Below are 21,043 nucleotides of genomic sequence, written 5' to 3'. Positions count from 1 at the left end.
GCTCCCCTTTGGTAACCAAGCGGCTCACTTTACACATCCGACACTGGTGATAATGTCGCGCAACTCAATTTGGATGCGGTTTTTTGCCTGCACCCTTCCAATAAACATTATGCTCGCATTTCCCATTTGCAGTGCAGACCGAAAAACCTCTACAGTCCGACCTTTTCTCTCTTTCTCTACCCTCTCCATCTCTCTATCTCGCTCTCTAGATGTCTCTGTGCACACAGCCTGTCCATAACCGGCACGCTGTGGTCTTTGACATAGCTCATTGTTGTCTGCGTGCATTTTGTGTGCCGCGGCTCTGACCAGCACCCCGTGCCGCCATTATCTTCTCGCCGTCACCCACACCCTGCTTCCAGTACCCTGTGCAGCATTCATTGTCCATTGCTCCAAATAATGGCAATTTCATTGAATTTCACGCGCCAAAGTCAAAAAGTTGTTTGCGCGAACTTTTGCAGTAATTGCATTGGGCGTATCTGGCTGCCACGCCCACTCACACAAACACACACACACACACACACAGGCACACACACACGCTCGGGCAGCCCACTGATGTGTCTAATGAAGTTGAAGCATGGGGTACAGGCCACAAAATCGTTGCCACACCAAATGGCAAATGACATTTGAAAAGTGCTTGCAATGCGTACAGCTAATGACCAGTTTTCAAGTGAAGTTCAAAGTCTGACTGCACGCGCAAGTGAATTATGAAAATTGTCCCACCCACCTCCAACTAACGTCCTTCGGCCTCAGCTCCCTGCAAATATATAGCAAATTAGGCGCACAGAATCCCAGACAAGAACGTCTCTCGCATGGCAAGCACGTGGACCTGCTCCAGCTTCTGCTTTTGCTTCTGCTTCAGCTCCAGCTTGAAACACCTTTGGACGCGCACACACATGTTTGTGAAACTTTTTTGCGACTGCCTTTCTTGTGTGTGTGGCAAAACTTCACCAAATCACTTACAATATTCGGGACCCACAGTACGTGCAGGGCTTAGGAATTGCTGCTGTTCCTGTTCCGGATTCTTTGCTGCCTGCAACACCCACTGTCATACGCATCGAAGTATCTGCGACGCTTTCCATCTCTTACCCCACTGCTGCTGCTGTTGCTCATTCCCCGCCGGCTGTTGGTTTTCGGAGTTGCCGCTGCTACTTTGGCAAAGTTAATTTTCTTAGCGTCAAGCGTGAAATCGATATGGCCGCGGGCTGTTTCATAAGTTGAATTGAAACTCTGGAAATTGTTCAGGTTGCATTTTTTTTATTTTATTTTATTTAATTTTTTTTTTTGGTTTTATATATATATTTTTTTTTTTTTTTTTTTTTTTTTTTTTTTTTTTTTGGTGGGTGCGCGTTGCGTGAGTTGATAAATAAAATACTCAGAATTCCTGACTTGGCCGTAGGGATTGATTTTCTTATAAGTATTTCTGTACGCTGGCAAAACTTTGGAGCGCCGGGCGCCAGGCGTCGCAAAGGCAACGGCAGTGGCTAATAAAATTTTTTTACTTGTACTCTTGAGCAAACAAGTTTCGTGCGCTTTTTATAACTGCTATTTTATGTTATGTCTTTCATTTTTTCTACGGTTTTTGGTGTAGTGCAAGTTAAACTTTGCCGCTTTGTGGCGCCCCAGCAAATGAAGTTAATAATAAAACAGTTGCTGGGGCTACTTTAGGGTTGTCGCTGCTCAAAACCGTTGTCCAAATATTTGGTAGTGGCTCAAAGTTTCTGTTTAATTTGAGACCTCAGCAGCAGCTGGATAGCAGCTTTAAGAACTTTTGCCCAGCCATTTTGAATTTGAGATTATTATTATAAACTTTGATTTATTGTCGCACCGACGCCGTCAAGTCGCCCAGGCATCCATGCCAAAAGATACCGAATTGAATACAAAACGATGCGAGCACACGAGTGTACAACAAAACAAAGTGTTGTGCGATTATTAACATAATGTTTTACAACATTTCTATGCTTTTTCATTTTTATTTTTTATGCGGCGACAGTCGATAAAAAAAGTTTGGCAGCAGCTAACTTTGATAACGTAAAACGAGCCAGAAACATATTTTTCTTAAGAGAAGCAGAGTGTCTGTAGAGTGTTGGGGATTCACAAAAAATAAATACAAATAATAGTTAAGCTTACAACATCGTGCATTTTTTCCAAAATAAATAATTTAAAAATTATCCAATAGTTATTTTTATATTATATCATAAGATATAACGTTATATAGAGAGAGTATAGACAACAGCATAGTTTATATAATCATTTCTATCAGTTTATATAGAAACTATTCTCTCAGAAAACTTTTAATTTAATTTTACTTCTAAAATACACTACAAGAATTTATGTATTTAGACATTGCTTATCACCGTATTGACTGACAAGGGACAAGCACCTTTATTATCAGAGCAATATACAAAGTTCTACCACCAATTCAGGTGAAAAAACTTTGCTAGTTTGATAGCCATCAAATGATATTAGTTAATATTAAATTTATTGAATTTGTTATAGCAAAATAATTTATTTTCCTTACTGTATTAATATACAAGATTTTCTCTAGAGAAAACGTAAAAATAAGTTGACTGTGTTTGGTTTAGACCGGAGTCTAAAACCAAACAGTACATTAATAATAAATTTAAAAAAAGTCTTAGGTAATCTATAATAGACAGTAATCTGTAATAGACAACTATAATTTCAGAAACTTTTTGTTTGCGTAGGATTTATCTTAAAAAATGTATCGCACACTTTTTCCGTCTTTTACAGAGTATGATTTAATCAATTGAGATGCACAGTATAGTGTGTGCCCGTGGTTGTCAACATTTCGGTTTGATATCTGAGATGACAGCCATGAGAGCAACCTTGGAGATGCGCCTGGAAACTGGGCTAAGCTCGGCTGCCGTTTAGGCACCATTTTTATGGCTCATTAGCGCAGACGTGGCAAATACATAGGTGAGCTTAATTTTTGTCAAAGTTCTTTGATCTGCGGCACTTGATGTTGCTGTTCTTTGGTTGCTACTGCCATTGCTGTTGCCGTTGCCGTTGCTAATGATGATGATAATGATGATGATAAGGGTGAGCAGACAACTAGGAAACGAGGCAACCAAAAACCAACCGCTGGCAAAGCAGCTTCCTACACGTCACGCATACCAAATGAAGCCAAGACACAGTCAGGTTCAGTTGGCAGCTTTGTTGCCAGCCCCATCAGAATGCAGTAAAATCCAGCTACAAATTGGTTAATAATTCGACAAGAATCTAACGACTGAAAATCCAACGACTAACAAATTTGTGGCCCCTTAACTGCAACTCAACAGTTGTTAGTAAAAGAGATAAATAAAACTGCTTGAAAATTGTGCGAAAAATTAAATTGCAAAATAAACACAAACCGAAATCCACAGAAGTGATATTAAAATTTGCATTGATTTTGTTGAGATTTGGCCACAGACAGCAGCCGAAAAATTAATGCAAAACTTGCAACAAAATTCAATACAATTTATAAAACAACATTTGCATTTCCAATTGTTTTGGCCAAGTGTTGAGCAAATAGACTGGCAAATCCAATGAATTGTAAACCAAAATGCCGAATAATCGCATGTGCTCTGCAAAAAAATTAAAAGAGAAAACAAAATGTTAAGTGAATATACATATATACATATATGTAAATAATTGAAAAATATATATTTTAGAGCAAATATATTACCCATGCGCCCATGTGGACAGCCAGGTCCAGGCCTCGGAACAGAAACGACCTTAGCTTTAGCAGGCACATTGCTAAAGAAGGATTAGCCATTTTAGTATGAAAGTTTTACATTTGATAAAGGTGCATAAAACGTTGACATTAAGTTGGCTAAACTTAATTAACGGGCAGGGAGTTGTGGACGAAGGATGTCAGCCTTATGACATGCACTATGAACGGTGCCAGCTGCTGCCTGCTGAGCAAATTGATGGAATATTTCGCATTTTTGACAGCGCTGAGTTAGGTAGCCCATTGGCCTTTTGCTGCGATTTAATTAGACGCTTAGCTTGTTTACATTTAATTTGGTTTTATTTGGTAGCTACTTTAAGCCATTTACACGCATGCATAAATCTTCTGGACGGTCACTAATTATCTGCCAGCCAGAATCAGTTGGTCCCACATTAAAGTCAGTGCTGGCTAAATCCCCAGTGTTTTTAAAACACGCTCACGCCCATAACCACCCGACCATACACTGACAAGCAGCGGCTGGCCCACAGCATATGTCCCTAGTGCTGAGGTGATAAATTACCATTGGCAAAGGTGTCATATTATAACACACACAAAACCCCAAACATGCGGCACTGGCCTTTTAAATATACCTTAAGCCCAACACTCGCTCCCCCATTTGGGACGGCAGGATTCATATCCCTCGGCCTGGCGCATAACTAACGAGTTAAAAGGCAAACAGGGGTATATCAACTGGGGCAGCGACAACCGCAAATCCTAAACCAAATCAAAAGGGTCTGACCTGCTTATCACGGCCATAAAGTCAGTCAGACCCAACCAGCCCAGTTCTGGCTCTCATTTAAACTATTTAATATTGGCACCTGCCTTCCGCTGGCCCCCAAGACAGCTCGCATGTGGCCTGACACTAGGCCACTTAAATAATTTAAAACTTACCCTGGGTATGGCAACGTGACACGGCTTTGCACAGCTCACAGGCGTACACAAACTGTTTCCCAAGAAGTTTTAATCGCAGAGCTGGGATTGCGAGACAATATTTATGTTCTCTTTCCATTCAAAAACACACAACATATTTAGAAAACCTGTAAACAATTGATATAAATATAAATATAACATAATGAAGTAAATAATTTCAAACTCTTTATAAGTTATATATATTAATGTTTATGTTCAGTTAAAAAATGAAAGTTTTGCAATATTGTTTTAAAATATACTTAGAATGATATTCAAATCATGTAAGAATGTATATCCTTACACTTCCTAGCATTTAAAGCGAATGTTTTTAAAAAATGATTGCAATAAATTATTATAAACATTTTTAAAATTATTTCGTGAGTCACGTGATTTTTATGAAGTACATCTCTGCTCATGGCCACGAGCCAGCTGACACACATTTATTTGCGTTACCTTTCCTTGCAATCGTAAATTTCAATTCCAGCCACTTAACATGGTGCAAAAAGATTATGCGACAGCCCCTTAGCCCCTAAATGAAAGCAAATGGCAGACGAGGCCAAGATGAGACACCAAGTACATGGAACTGTTTAAATTGTATGAATTGGCTTGAGGCCTCCGGCTTTTTAACTAATTAAATTGTTGACGCAGAAACAAATAAAAACAAGACCAAACCAAAATAAAAGAACGAGCAAAAAAAACATAAAAATGATAAAATGGGTAAAGGGTCAACGGAGCGTTTTTAATATCTTGCTCCCATGTGAGAGTCAATTCCAAGGAAGGAATAATAAATAAGCAGTATTTTGCTGTGTGCGAATGTGTGTGTGTGTGTGTGTGTGAATAAATGGTGGGTGTGAGTGTGTGTGTGTGTTTACGCCTTTTAACCCTTTCAAATCAGACTCAACCGCAACGCTCGCTGCTCGTGTAAACACATTAATCATCCAAATGCCACAGACAGAGATCGAAAGTGCGGCTCCTTCCCCTATCTACACAGCGCTGCGGGTAGTTTGGTAATCATAAACAGCACACCGTGTAGGAAATTAAAAGCAAAAACAAGCTCCTGCAAATAAACCGAAAAAAGATAGAAACAAAAGGAAAGACAAAAAAAAAACAGGAAACAAAACAAACGGAAATAAAGAAACAACGGTCAGGACATGGCCCTGGCACGTGTGATTATCAGTGGCTTGACGTCAGAGCAGTCATACAATATGCAAATACTTTTGTTTCCCAGTGTAGCTATGCAAATTGGCTTTGTGTGACCTCCGACCGTTCCTGCGACCCGCTGCACAGCCACAACATTTTGTACGTTTTGTGGTTGAGCTCGTTTCGTATTTGCCGTCTGCTCCACAACAGTTATTATTACATTTAAACTAATTGAGTTGATTAGAGGAAATTGAGCAAATTCAGATTCAATGCAATTCAACAACATCAAAAGGTATAACAATTTGTTAGCACACGACAAACTCATTTAAAATGTATATTCAGCGATTAAAAATATTAAACATACCGATAAGAATACTTTTTTTTTTCCTTGACCTAACCCAACTTTGTCAGCTTATTAAAAAGCTTCTTTCTTATCTATAGAAATGAGTCAAAAGCCATATCAATTCCACTCACTCACTCTCTTTGCGTAATTTGGACTGCAAGTCCAATAGTTGAGTATAATGTGTTTTTATAGCGCATCGACGGATTAGGGTTAATCGTATATTATCTTAGCGACTTTCACGCTTTATCATGATTATTATGCGCAAGAACTGTCAACTCATGCTCAATCAGCACAAATAATTTTCAGAATAAGCATGAGACTTAAAAAAACAAAACGATATATACTCGTATGTATGTATGTTTCGTTAATAAAACATGCATATGTAAAACATATATTTATTAAAACTAATTAAGTGTCATTGAAATATAATCTTATATGTATATTACTTATTATCCAACTGATCAGTTTAAAAAAAAAACCTAAATATTTTTCATTTATACTGTTTCATCAACAAAAGTAACTTTAGCCTGCATACCCAATCTCGTGTCACAGCTGTTAAGGTCTGTGAACTAAACGGGCTCGTGCTCGACTAGGTCAAGAAATTTAGAACTTTTGTAGACTTCATTTTTTCTTTTGTTACTTACACACTTTGTGCAACTTTTAAGTGCTCTGTGTTTATTACATAGACCAAGATACCCTATTGTAGACTGGTAATTAAACATCAATTATATATAAATGCATGTTTGAACATACATTTATAGACAATGCTTTCCTTATATTAAAAAACCCGCATATTTTCAGTTGATGATTGATTAATTACTATCTGCCATGATAAAAGAGCTTAAAATCAGATTACAAAGTTTGTTACAAATACTTGTTAACTTCTAGTTAACCTATGCGAAGAGTATTACTTAGTCGAGCGTAATTTTTTAATGCATTATTATTTACATTTTGAGTCGTAGTACATTGATGATGTTCTTTCTTAATCGATTTGTTGAACCGCCACTAAATGTAACCGCAAGAGCGCAACTGAAAAGGAGAGCTAGACTCAAATATACCCTCAATCTATTAAAATTACACTTTTGTACACCACAATTAAATGATATATTATTGAGTTAAATATATGTATGATAGAAGTAAAAGCTTTGTCTCTTGCAAGCAATAGTGATCAACAGTAGCCGACTAAAAGATACCGTAACTAACATATTTAGCTAAATCCATATAATTCAGATGAAAATGTTGTAAATTTTCAATATGTTTTTAATATTGGAGGGAAATGGTGAAGGTACCCGAAAATTCAAATATTCTTGAACTATATAAGTTACTGGTACCATATACAGTGTGGGTGACTACTGTTCTTTTATTTAGAATAGTCTGGTCTCTGAATACCTATACACAAATCTGTATATACATATGTAAGTATTTATAAATAATTATATATATACACACATAAAGACAAATATTTATGCCCTGCTAACACAAGTTAATGAGCTTCAAACTGCGATTGTGAGTAGAATAGGATCCTTTGATACAAGTATTTTTTGACGCGAGCTTTCAAGGATATTCATGTACTTATAGTTCATAGTTCTTTACCGTTACCGTACACAAATTTTTCGTCCTATCCAAAAATTAAAAAAAAATCTTGTACTTAATCGTAAGTCTTCCCGAATTGGTATGTGTTCAAGACGTCTTCTAGTCGTGAACTCTCAACATCAACAATTGTACTATCAATTTTCAACTGAACATTTGTATTCAAAATTTTTAATGCGTTTAGCGGCAATAACTCATTACAAGCTGATTAGCTTGCTCAGTTGCACAGTTCGATCCACGAAATATATGTGCAGAGAGCTTAACACTCGCCGATAAGCGGCGCAGAGCAGCGCAGTCGTCTAGCTGGCTTATCTAATCACTATTGTTCGAGCACTTGGCCCATCCAAGTACAAAACAGCTCGACGGCTTGGTATGTCGGAACAGTCAAGCATTGGCCATAGAAGCGAACAGCTGGTTTAATTTATAAAAATAATCTTAAGATAGTGATATTATTGTCTATATATATAACTAAAAGGCCATCATGTTTTTGGAAATTGTGGCGCTGCTGTTGACCGTACTGCTCGTATGGGACTACCTTACGATGCGGCGTCAAAACAACATGATGGCTGCGGCTGGAGTAAAAGGACCCCCACAATTTCCGCTGCTGGGCAGTGCACCAATTTGTATGATGGGCGAATCCGCTGAAAGTAGGCAGTTTAGAAATGTTTAGTATATAGATAAGCAATCCAATAAGCTGATATTTGAACTTTATTGCAGCTATGCTGGATTTGGAAACGCGATTAATTGAAAAATACGGCAAAAATATACAATTAACCATGTTCCACGAGTACGGTTTTATCACCGCCGATGCGAGAATGATTGAGGCTATTTTAAGCAGTCAACAGACGATTACCAAGAATAATCTATACAATCTGCTGCAATGCTGGCTGGGCACTGGTCTGTTGTTGAGCACAGGCAAAAAATGGTTTAGACGCCGCAAGATCATTACGCCCACATTTCACTTTAAGATACTCGAGCAGTTTGTGGAAGTGTTCGACCAGCAGAGTGCCATTATGACGGAGAATCTGTACGATCGAGCCGATGGGAAGACTGTGATCAATATGTTCCCAGTCGCCTGTCTAGCTGCCTTGGATATTATAGCCGAGACGTCCATGGGCGTGAAAATCAACGCGCAAGGCGAGCCCAACTTTCCCTATGTGCAGTCAGTAAAGATGTAAGTGGATTAAATATCTGAAATACATTCCAACTAAAACTGTATTATCTTTCAGTGTGTCCAACATGATGGCTGAGCGTTTTATGAATCCTCTGCAGCGTTTCGATAGCACCATGCGCATCTTCTTTCCGCTACTCTTCCGCAAACTGAACCAGCACATCAAGGCTATGCATGATTTTACCGACAAAGTCATCTCGGAGCGTCGTGACACCTTACAGAAGTCCTTAAATGAGCAAAGTTCCACAGGTGCTGAGGAAAATGACGTAGGCAGCAAACGCCGCATGGCGCTGCTGGATGTGTTGCTGCAGTCTTCAGTGGATGGGCAACCACTAAGTAACAACGACATTCGCGAGGAGGTGGATACATTTATGTTTGAAGGACACGACACGACAACCAGTGCTATCTCCTACACGCTATATCTACTGGCAAGACATCCGGAATTGCAAACCCGCGCATTCCGAGAAATCGTTGACGTCATTGGCGCTGACAAGTCCAAGCCTATGACCATGCGGGATCTAGGAGAACTAAAGTATTTGGAGTGCGTAATTAAGGAATCGCTGCGCCTGTATCCACCAGTGCCCATGATTGGCCGCCAATTAACAGAGGATGTTACGCTAGGTAAGTCTACCATGCATCAACGTGTATCTTAAATGCCAATAATGCTAATCCTTTCATAGATGGCAAGCGATTCCCCGCCTTGACAAACATCATAATGCTCACCTACCACGCCCAGCGTGATCCAGAATATTTCCCTGACCCAGAGAAATTCAATCCGGAACGTTTTAGTTCGGAGAGCAGCAGCAATATCGATGTATTTGCATATGCTCCCTTTTCGGCGGGTCCTCGCAACTGTATTGGCCAAAAGTTTGCAATGCTCGAGATGAAGAGCACCGTCAGCAAAATGCTGAGGCATTTCGAGTTGTTGCCCCTGGGAGAACCTGTCCAACCGATTATGAACTTGATCCTACGCTCTAAAACTGGCATTAATCTAGGTCTAAAGCCACGTGTTTACTAAGTCTTAATTAACTGGCTTGATACTTAATTTAAACAGGGTATTAAATGGGCTAGATGAGGTGCTAAATGGGTTATAGTTGTATAATAAAGTTTTTAATAATAGAATTATCTTTTATCCTACTATGTATGGATTGAACCAAAATTTATCAGTGGTTGGGTTCACATAATATATTTAGCTTTAGGCTCGGTCAAATTATTTTCATAGATCAATTTTGGTTAAAGTATGGCTTATCAACTTTTTTTCCAATTTAAATGAAATAGCTAAATTAAATTATTTCTAACACAACATATTTCTTTATTTTCAACTGAGAATAAAAGAGTATAAATATTTCGTATGTTTGGCTTGGCTTGCAAAGGAATGTTACATAAAATATAAATATATAACATGTAAATGTTCAAAAAGTCTAACCCGGCATTGCCCGGACGAGTGTTGACTTTTCAGATTGAATTTATATATTTCGTAAGAATATTTTTCGTAAGCCTTTCGCCAATTTCCAATTTCCATTATTCGTTAAGCCTTAAATTAACGCAAAGTAGATTTATCAAAGTAAATATATCAAAAATATTCAAACCCAATACGCGGGTAAAGACTACACACTTCTATTGTGTTGATCAACAAAGAACCCTAACAGGATTTCAAATTTTCTTTTTAATTGAGTAATTTTCTTCTCTAGATAATGACCTTGAGTATTTATGAAGAGTACTTCACATTAAGTTATTCACTTCCCCCACTATCCACACATACATACCCACATTAGAGCTGTACATATAAGTGTGAGCCGGAATTTGTCTTCAATAGGTGATAACTCACTTGGCTAATACAGTTATTGGGCAGTATTCATGAAAAGCTGTCAATATAAATCACTGGCACGCACTCGCTATTCCCAATCAGAGAGAGAGCCAGACTTTTAAGCTAATTAAATTATATATACGCACCTCAGTGGTGGAACAGAAGATATGACTGTCAGCCGGACAGGGGTGGGCACACAAATTGCGGGGCTGTAACCAAAGTGCTGGACAAGAGGCACGCCCAGTGCCCCATAATAAGCCTCTTACCCGAGCAACTGCCGCAGCATAAAACTTTTGCACTACTTTGAAGAGTTTTTTGTCTCCGTTTCATGGCGAGCCAACAATAAGTTGACAATTTGCAAGTTATGAAAGTAAATAAGTGAAATAGTTTTAGCCGATGGCCGACCATCTCTTCCTAAAGATGCCTCCCCCACAATGCGCTAGCCCTGCTCTGTTCCATAGGAAAACTTCAGCAAATAAACACGACTTGCAACAAATTGAAATGATGTATTAGGCCGCAGGGGATTAACGCCCAACTAATAAATCTTTTTGTGAAGAGGGAAGCCAACATGGCCAACAGTCAAATATCCTGCTAAGGAACAGTCTCCCCATGTATTTGAAAGCCAGTTCAATTGTTTGAGTGCTTACTGTATGCATTCATATATGTATTAATAGGACAGTAAATGCTCTTATCAGAGCACTCGGTCGACTTTTCCATATGCTTCCAACTTCACGCTTTCATGCAATTTCTTGGGCTCTGTTTCTGCCGTCTGGGTCAATAAACCCACCAATTTTTTGCGCAACTGTAGCTGGAGACTGAGGACATTTAGTTGACATATAGATTTGTGTGTTGCGTGTCGAAATGCGTAGATAATGCGAGTAATTTGAGTTCTGTGCAAAGGACATAAATTGTAGTCTATCTGTCGATGTCATTTAGGGGCCTTTAATAATGGAGAAGTCCCAAGTTCTTGGCCTAATTAAAGTGTTTTAGGCACACAAACACAATTATACTATATATATGAATATATAAATGATTAGAATTTCTAAGATTAAGTATTCTGTTCGATAGGCTTACATTAGATAAGTATGGCTTAAATAGTTGGTTTCATAAGTTTTATTAAATCTAGAAAATCAATATTTAATTCAAAGAAAATATTGTTTTTAATAATCTTTTGGATTCAACTAACAGACACAATGGTCTTCGGCTTAGACCGAAGAAACCAACCTTAGAAGGAAACCAAAACATTAGGATTAAGTATTTACTTGTCAAAGGTATAAATATGTTGTTCATAATAATAATATTATTAAAGTCTCAACAAAGATTTTGTGAGCAGCTTGATGGAGGGCTTCTAAGAAAAGTAAAGATGAGTTACGTTTTTTTTTGTATTCACACCTTATTGCATGATACAAGAGCTGTACAGATACAAAGCTTGACATGCCGATATTATATCCCGCAGTAAAGTTCCGAATGATTTCTGAATATTGTATATATATATATATATATTGTATAATATAAGTATCTGAATTGTGCATTCATAATGATATGATTACTTTCGTATATTATAAATATTTCGCTTTCAAGCCCCATTTATCAATATGATAAGCAAATTTATACCCTGTCTTCGAGAATGAGCTGTATTAAAAATGTTTGTCTATAATTGATAAGTAAACGCCGATGCTTGATTTGTTTAACATTATTTACATTGAGATAATATGAACAGCTTGTACAAAGAGTAGGCGCATCAGCGGGTATCTGCGAGTCGTGCATCCTTCTCTTGCGCATTCTTACTCAATAAGAAGATTTATGAAAAATCATTAAAAATCAAAGCACTGCATAAGTTGAAACTGAGCCCTCCCTCACTCAAGGCCGTGAAGCATCGGAAAGTATATAGCACATTTATTGCTTTTGACATTGCGGGGTGTCCAGAGAACTTCAAAGTAAGTACTGAAATAGTCATCATTTTTTTGGAACGCCAAAATTTAACTTAATTGCATCATGGCGCTGACGTAAGCCGCACATTGGCCATGTACAATTACGAAGTTGTCGTTGTTGTTGTTTTTGGGCAAGGTTGACGGCTGGTTGTGGCAGCGACTGCTGCTGCCGTGGAGTGGTCAACGCCAGTGTGAAGTACAGGATATGGAAGGATATTTGGCAGTCTGACGGCAGCGCACTGGCTACGTTCATTTGCTAAGCGCATTGTGTGTAGTGATGTGAAGTGTTTGGCACTGGCCAACAAAAGCTGTCAATCCTGAGCGAATACAAAAAAAAAAAAAAACAAAAATAAAAATATAAAAAAAAGAAGAAAATGTTAAAGTGTCGTCTACGCGGCGTTACAATAACAATAAAGTCAACAATAATAGCAACGATACAACAAACAACAAACGCCACAATGCGCGTGGTATAATAGCAAAAGCTTTTCATATGAGTTGAGTTCAAGTTGCTTTTCGGGGGGGTAGAAAGGACCCCGCCTCGGCCTGGCATTTTGTCAGTGTATTTGGTGCGTTTGATGAGGCGTGACACAAAAATTGGAAATTTATCTTTGATCTTTTTGTGTAACACTCGATGGAATATACAATCCAAAATGAGACAATGTCCTCGCTACCCTTGTCATCAACACGTTGCCTATGATACTGAGGCGCTTAGATGTCAGGGACAGAAAAAAATAACAATACAAAAATTAAAATTCGAGTTGAGTTAAGAAAACAAATTGATGTTAAGGCTTCTCAGTGTCAGTTGACTCGAACGTAGGAAGTGTAATAAAATAAACTTAGAATATTGCAGTCGAATGCAACTGACTGCGCAATGCTCTGTTCAAGGCTCAACTACTTATTAAGGTAAACCTCTATGTGGTTATACATAGAAATCGGTTTTTTTTCACGCCTAAGTGGTTCACAAAAAAAAACGACGAAAAGAATTCTCAACACTAGAAGCCTTTTCTCTGTTTTCCAATAATGTGTTTGTAAGTCATCTGTTACCATATTTTTCATTACTTAGCTGCCCAGCAGGAGAATTGCCTAGGCGCAACGCTGCCCGCTTGCTGACCGATTTGCCTGAGACGCTAACTGCTTGACTTGGCCCTACAGAGTCATTTGTATGTTATCTCTTAGCTAATTAGTTTTATAATTATGTGTTACGCGATATAATTTGCTATGATATATGACTGACAGAAACAGAACCAACACACAGTCTCTCAATGCAGTGCAAGTTAAAGACATAGACTGAGAGATGGTTCCCTCCCCAAAGACAATTGCAAGGGACAGCTAGCAATTTGTTGTGCCTGCTTCTGTCGCTATTGATTGTCTGGCACTTGAAGTGCCATTTGGTGTTGTTTATAGTGTTGTTCTACTTGTTGTTTGTCCGCCACTTGGGCGACAGCATTGTCCTCGGCCAAGGAGCGTGCAACAAAATAAATTCCTGCCCACTGAAGCGCACAAATTTAATGTAATTTTTTAAAAAGCCATTTTTTTAGCTAGCCAGCCGATAAAACGTACTTATATGTACATATATATACATATTATATAAAAACCAAATATATATATATTTTATCTGTTCTCGGCCAGACCAGAATTTCAACTTGAATTTATGACAGTTGCCGCATACTTGACATGTGCGCTGGTTTCGGCTGTTCGGTGCCATTTTTGAGACTTTCCTACACCTAGTGCCTGTACCACCATCTACTCCACAATAATGTCGCCAATGTGACGCTACAAAATTAGTAGAAAAAACACAAAAAAAACTTTAAGCTACTTACATTCAGGCATATCGCTCTGCAGTTACTTTTTCACTTTGTAGCTGATAAGAGTTTTGCTTTGCTAGTTTTTTAACTTACTCAGTTCGTGGTGGAAAGCATATTGTTTTTCTCTGCTTTTCCTTGATTTTTTTTATGGTTCGCTTCTACACAAACATCGACATAAAATCTCTGTCACTCTGTCCTTCTTTTTTATCGGCCAGGGATCGCAGCGGTCGCCGTTTTGGGCAAAATATGGTCTTAAGTTTAAGAATTGTTCCTCTCCGAACTACGCAAACGATAAACTATTTTTCAAAAATGTTTTTAAAGACGGCGTTAACAATCTCTGTTGATTATGGTAAACTATCAAATATTTTTTTCTCACATGTCAACTTAAAAATATTATTATATTATTTGAAGAGTGTTTCTGAGAAAAAAAAAAGTTCTATCTATAAATGCAGACAATATGTATGTAGAATAAATAATATATTCATTTTACAAATATTTGCCACAACACACGCCAAAAGGCTCGCCAGCAACCAGTCCCATCAGGAGACTAAGAAGGAGAATTCTTTCCCAGATTTCTCAGAGTTACATTTAAAAATATGTTTACATTTGGACCCAAGCGCAGCTAAGAGCATCATGGAATTTGTCTAGGAGCTTGACAAGCAACATGTATATAAAGCGAATAAGTTTTTCTTACCTTTTATCCTCTGCAGAAATCAATCGAAATATTATTTAGTTAATTATTATTTAGAGTTAAGATTTAAGGCACCCGATACAATTTTTAAGACTTTTAACTTACTTCATAAGTAAAGTCATTAATAGTATTATTACTAGTATATTATTCTTAAAACAAAACGCTGCTTATGTATTTAATGCTGTTTTTTAGGCAAAACTAAAACAATTTGAATATAATTTCAATACAAATAAAACTGAAAATGTATTTTCTTAATGCCATGGATATTTTTACAGACCAACTCCGAATAGTAATTTATTTTATTTTTACAAAAATTTTTTTAGATGACAAGAGATTTTTTCCAACTGGAGTTATTTGCGATCATATTTTAAAGATAACACGAATCCAGCAATATTTTAAACGGTCTTGCACTTAGTAAACTGGTGTGGTCTTCTTCTGCTTTGTGGATAAATCCATTTCTTGTCATTCATTGTATTACATAGGTAATGTAGTCGAAGAACCAGTTTAAATACTGTTTGTATAAGAACCAAACTTTTATTTTGGTTTTGTAGTTAATCATAAAAAGCTAGTACATAAAGAATCTGTTAGCTCTTGCAAAAAAACTTGACCATATTTCATATTCACACTTTGGAATGAACTGAACTGCCAATTAACACCCAACTCAACTGTTTATTCATTATCCAGAGAGAATCACTCAATTTGAAACCTTTTGCACTTTAAATGGGTAGAGTGTGTCACTTGGAAAGCAATTTAGCTATCTACATCTTCGGCCAGATTTCACCGGCCTTTCACAGGCCGCACACTTTCTAGCCTATTTGCAATAATTGAATTTCACATTGTTGGTAGCCGAGAGCGGCGCACAAAAGGTAACAAAAGTGTGCCCCTAACTTAGCACAAAGACAGCAATGTATTTTTGGGAGCTGGGGGCGTGTCCTTTGATGTAGCAAATTTCTCGGACACTGAGCGCCTAATTACTTTATTGGTGACCTTTTTTGTGTAATGTCCCCAAACCCTAAAGTTCATTTGCTTGCAACTGCCAAGGCTGATCATTTGGTGACGGGGGTAACAGGGTATCTAACCTTTCAACTCCTTTGCCCAGCAAGGTTTCAATTAAGAGGCGACAGTCTGAGGGCCAGTTTGGTGTACTATTAGCAAGTTAATTTAATTATAAGCAATGGTGCCAGCTTGAGGGTTTCTTGTTTTTGGATTTGAGCGCAGAAAAAAAACTAATTTAGCATGGCATAATAGAAAATTATAATTTGTATTGGGGCTAACCATGAAGAGTTGAGAGCTCGTTGTTGGCTGATGGGGAACTCAATTCCGTAAACCTCACACCACACTGTGAGCCAAATAAACATGATGTTGCATAATTTGAGGCGTACCTAATAAATATACATACAATAACTGTATCGCATTAATCTGTCTGAATGAATTCAGAGAATTACTTAAATAACACAAATATGACCTAGGAAAAACAATACAGCTACTAAGAACAGAAAAAGAAACACACATGCATATCCACATAAATCCATATAAGCTACATAGCTTGTGTGAAGTACAGCAGGAGCAACGGGCACAGGACACGTGTGCCCAGGTTTATCAATTTTCATTTATGGATCACCTCGAACTTTTGTTGTTATTGTCCAAAATTTGAGCATGGAATGTTTTCTTTCTGCTGTTGTTGTTGAAATTGTGCCTGTCATTCTGCTTGATTGGCTACTAAACACATTTTGAGTTATGAGCTGATGTTGCCACCATTTGCCATGCGGTAAAGGTAAGGGTAAGTTCTGGTGTGAGAGTTGGATGTTGGAATTGATGTAAGTACGCATTGTGCGTGCGTGCGTGAGGTTTTGCGAAACGATAAATATTGAATTATTTGCAGCCAATCATCGAAGTGTTCCTGAAAGCTTGTGTGTGCTTGTTTATGCGTTTGGGCTAAGATATTCACAATTAAGGAGACAATCAATGAATAATCAAGTAAGTGCAAAATAATGAATGAACTACTGGACAATAATGTTCACGAAGTATACAACTTAGTTCGTTTTTTTTTTTAGGTGTGCACACCTATATTTATAATTTTAATTAGGCCTTATTTTCTATTTTAAATTATTGAACATTAAAAACATAAAAAAACATTTTCTCACATATATACCGACATCCAATTTATTCTAAATTTATTATTTATCTTTTTATTTATTATTTTATACACAGCTTTAGCAATGAACGATTATATATTTTCTGTTCAGTTATTTTTCATGTTTTCAGCTGCAAAAAATATGTTATACTTTTTACTTATTATATTATTGATAATAGATACTTACAAGTTGTAAGATACAATTCAACAAATCAAAAGTGAACTTAAAAGCGCGCTATCAAAAGAATGTATTACTAGAATGACACAACTTTAATATATAACTATAAAGAATTCACATTTATAAAACAATTTTTTACGTCGCTTAAAATCTTTAGTTAAATCGATTTATTGAAACCCTTTTTTAACATTCTTTTAAAAATATTATTCATAGCACTGCACTCAGTACAAATTAAGAGAAATTTTTGGCAAAGGTAAACAAAAGAGCTTATAAGCTGTTAGCTTCGTCCTAACAGAAAGCTTTCTGTTTGGTAACAGTTGTCTGTTGCTTAACAGTGCGCTGTAGAGCAGCAACTAAGCAGTCACATAATCAGCCGTTACAACGATTCCAATTGATTTGCGAAAGCTGCACACGAATGCCGGCAACATTTTTGTTGCCAATGAATGTGAATGTAAAAGAGCTCAATGTATTTTATGACATTTATTGCATGCACACAATACATAATTCTCATGTCGTAGGTGCTGCAATGAAGTTTACTTGATGCATGCCACTTGAACACCCAATCAAGTGAAACAAGTTCATAAATGGGCTCCATGGTAAACACTATAGAAGTCAGCGATTATAAAGCACGCACACTGCAAAATTAAATAATTTTCCCAAAAAACATGAACACACGAGTACAGATGTGTGTAAGTGTGTATATTGCCGCATACAGGGCAAATAAAATCACATGCACATAATTGCAATTTAATGTAAAAGCAACAGCACTCGAGCATATCAAGTGCGGAATGGACTGTGGACTGCCAATCCAGCAAGTATTTGTAGTCAATATTTGATATTTGCACATATGTTCAGCTGGCAAATTGAATATGGATTTTGCATAAAATACATAGACATACATTCACAACAAGGCTGATCTCGATGATGAACAAAAAAGCCAAATATATATGTGCCGTAAGTAGATAAATATTAAAGTGGACTGACCGAAAACCAAATTGAAAGCAGCAGCTAGAGACAGAGTATGCCACAACCTTTTACTGACCTCAATACAGACAATTTTGAGAGGGGGGTGTTGAGAAACAATTGTATTGGTTGCGATACAATCTATGTTGACCCGCAGCCTGGTCACATGTGCCCAAAGTCGCCTCAACTTGAATCAATAAATGCATGTAACATTATTTTCCAATCAATTAATTTTCGGGTCACTAGATTTGCTTACTACCAGAGCCTGGGCTGCACTTGTAGCCCAGCCCAGCCGGTTGAGACGGATCAGCGCCTCTGAGTTGACCAATGAACTGGTGAGTAAATCATATGGAATGATTTTATACATACACACAACATACGCACACACCCACACGTACACACATCGACCAAGGTACAGCAACAACAACAGGCAGTCGTTGAGCATAAATGTTTAATCAAATGAAGCATGCACAAATTGGGGTTCACTTTTGGGTCCTGAGTGTCCTGTCCAGTTCTGACCAGTCTGGTTGCTGATTTAATAAACATAAAATGTGTCAGCATTGTAAAATTATTTTGTCGCCCTCGGGCGCAAACAAAGAAGAACAACAACAGTCAGCAGTAAACATCAACAACAACAACAACAACAACAACAACTATCGGCTACAAAGTGTAGCATTAATGTGTTTGTTTTTGGGTGAAACAAATTTTTTGCAATTTTCCAATACATTGAACGCCGCGCCGCCTCTCTGCCCGACATCAGCTGCACCGTTGCGTTGCGTCGCGTGCATATCACTGCGTATACGTAGTATAATTCTTTGTGTCAGTCAATTTCGAGTCACAGCCAACAACAGTACAACAACAGCAACACCAACAATAAGAGCAACAAAAAATTGAGCGTAACGCATCAGACGGGCATCTGCTGCGGCTGATAGCAAGCCACGGCTGTTGCAGTGTGCAAATTTGTTTTATGTAATGAGCAATAAATATTAAATAATTGAATTCAATATGTTATTGTGGTTGCAAAATATGCAATTCGATTGGCAATTGTTAAAATACAAACACACATTCACGAGTACAAGTGATTATAGTAAAGCTGCAATGTTGATTTATTCGTATGTATACAAATATATTTGTCAGGAATATATTTTGTTGATTTTTTATATTTAAAAGCATCAGCTATTTTTCATTGTATTTATTATAAATGTAATGACCCTTTCTGCCTCTTAGATGAGGTACTTGTGAGGATCGACAAGGATTTTAATTATAGAAAAAGTTGGGAAATATCAAAATCTCTACCACACAACTATTCATTTGTCTAATGATATTTGTACACTTAAAAATGGTTAATAAATAAAAATGCAAAAAATATTCGCTGTTGCACTAAAAGATTAAACAAAGAAGAAAGCAGGCCTTACCCTATTTATTTTGCATGCATTTCACTTTCAAATCAATTCTCACAGAATAAATACTCTTTGTCACTTTTGCAGGCTGACCTTTTTGTATTTATGAAAGCTTAGAGCTTTGTTATGCAATCAAAGAAATATTAAAGATTTGAATGTGATTCGCAATATTCTGTTTTTCTCAAATCTTTGGGTTGTATATGCACTATTTTTTTAATATTTTATATGTTGCCTTAAATGAAAGGAATGCTAAGTTTGAGTGAACAGTCAATGCATATAAATACCAATATTGTAAATAAGAAAAGGATATTTAGCTCTCAGATCACAAAAAATACATGGCAGGAAAAAATAAGAAGAAAGCGTATTTATTTGACCCACTATCACGAATATGTATTAGGAACAATTTGAGTTAAGTGGTTTCCTTTAAGTCAGCAAGCTGTTAACCAAAGCTGATTGGTTGATTTCTGAACATAGAGGGTAGCTGAAAGGATAACCATGATAAGCCATAAACTCATCACTCATATCTGGGTGTAAAACCGACTGAGTGCTTTCTAATATGTTATTATCTGATGACTACATATGTAAATACCCATTAAGCCATGCAAAGTTTCAGACTCGCGTAGCTGTTGTCAGGCAGCGGAGATCCGAGAAGCAACTCTACTAGTTGTAATTAAAGTTTAACACGGGCAACTTTTCAGCATACAGACGACAACAACGGCAGTTGGCCAGCAGGGAGAAGGAAAAGGGGATGGCATAGAGCTGAGGTCTATGTTGATGCCACGCTTTAGATGGCCCCTTGATAGCAATGCAAACTTTTTTGGGAACATTTCTATAATAATGCGCCGCTGGCGAATGCGAGCGAAAAGAGTGTGAGTGTGTGCGTGAGTGTCTGTGTGTGAGTGTGCTTCCAATTCAAATTCATAGCCAAAAACGCAGCAGAACGCAAACGCACACGCACAGGATGTAAAGTTTTCGCTTATCGTTCCAGCAAAATGTTAATATTTGCTGAAACGAAAAACGAAATATGAAAAACTTACAGAAGCTCAAAAGCGTAGACTATGTGTAAATATATAAGCCGCATAAAATGGTAATTATAAAACTAAACTACAACAAATACACAAGCAGCTAACTGTTATCTGTAATAGATTTTGTTTTTGTTTTTACTTTTTGGGTGCGGTATAGTGTCAGCTCTGTAAATCTCTCGCCCCTCTCTCACTCATTCTCTCTCTCACTCTCTGTGTGTGCAACTGTGCG

General features: G+C 37.4%; 2 protein-coding genes across 2 annotated transcripts; one reads left to right on the top strand and one right to left on the bottom strand.

Annotated features, from left to right (window-relative positions):
• Positions 1-265: 265 nt before the first annotated feature.
• LOC115758046 lies at positions 266-19,880 on the bottom strand. The gene is made up of 5 exons (XM_030698560.1): positions 19,805-19,880; positions 4,619-4,764; positions 3,683-3,753; positions 3,488-3,581; positions 266-363 (listed from the first exon to the last, which is right to left on the bottom strand). The coding sequence occupies exons 2-5, from the start codon at positions 4,734-4,736 to the stop codon at positions 266-268; spliced, it is 381 nt and encodes a 126-aa protein (XP_030554420.1). The 5' UTR covers positions 4,737-4,764; positions 19,805-19,880.
• On the top strand, positions 8,116-10,002 carry LOC115758025 (probable cytochrome P450 4d14). The gene is made up of 4 exons (XM_030698529.1): positions 8,116-8,356; positions 8,427-8,883; positions 8,939-9,501; positions 9,561-10,002. The coding sequence occupies exons 1-4, from the start codon at positions 8,191-8,193 to the stop codon at positions 9,896-9,898; spliced, it is 1,524 nt and encodes a 507-aa protein (XP_030554389.1). The 5' UTR covers positions 8,116-8,190; the 3' UTR covers positions 9,899-10,002.
• Positions 19,881-21,043: the final 1,163 nt, after the last annotated feature.

This window comes from Drosophila novamexicana, unplaced genomic scaffold, assembly GCF_003285875.2.
Source record: "Drosophila novamexicana strain 15010-1031.04,08,12 unplaced genomic scaffold, DnovRS2.1 tig00000121-arrow-pilon, whole genome shotgun sequence".
NCBI classification, from domain to species: Eukaryota; Metazoa; Arthropoda; class Insecta; order Diptera; family Drosophilidae; genus Drosophila; species Drosophila novamexicana.
This window is presented reverse-complemented; position numbering and strand designations above follow the sequence as displayed.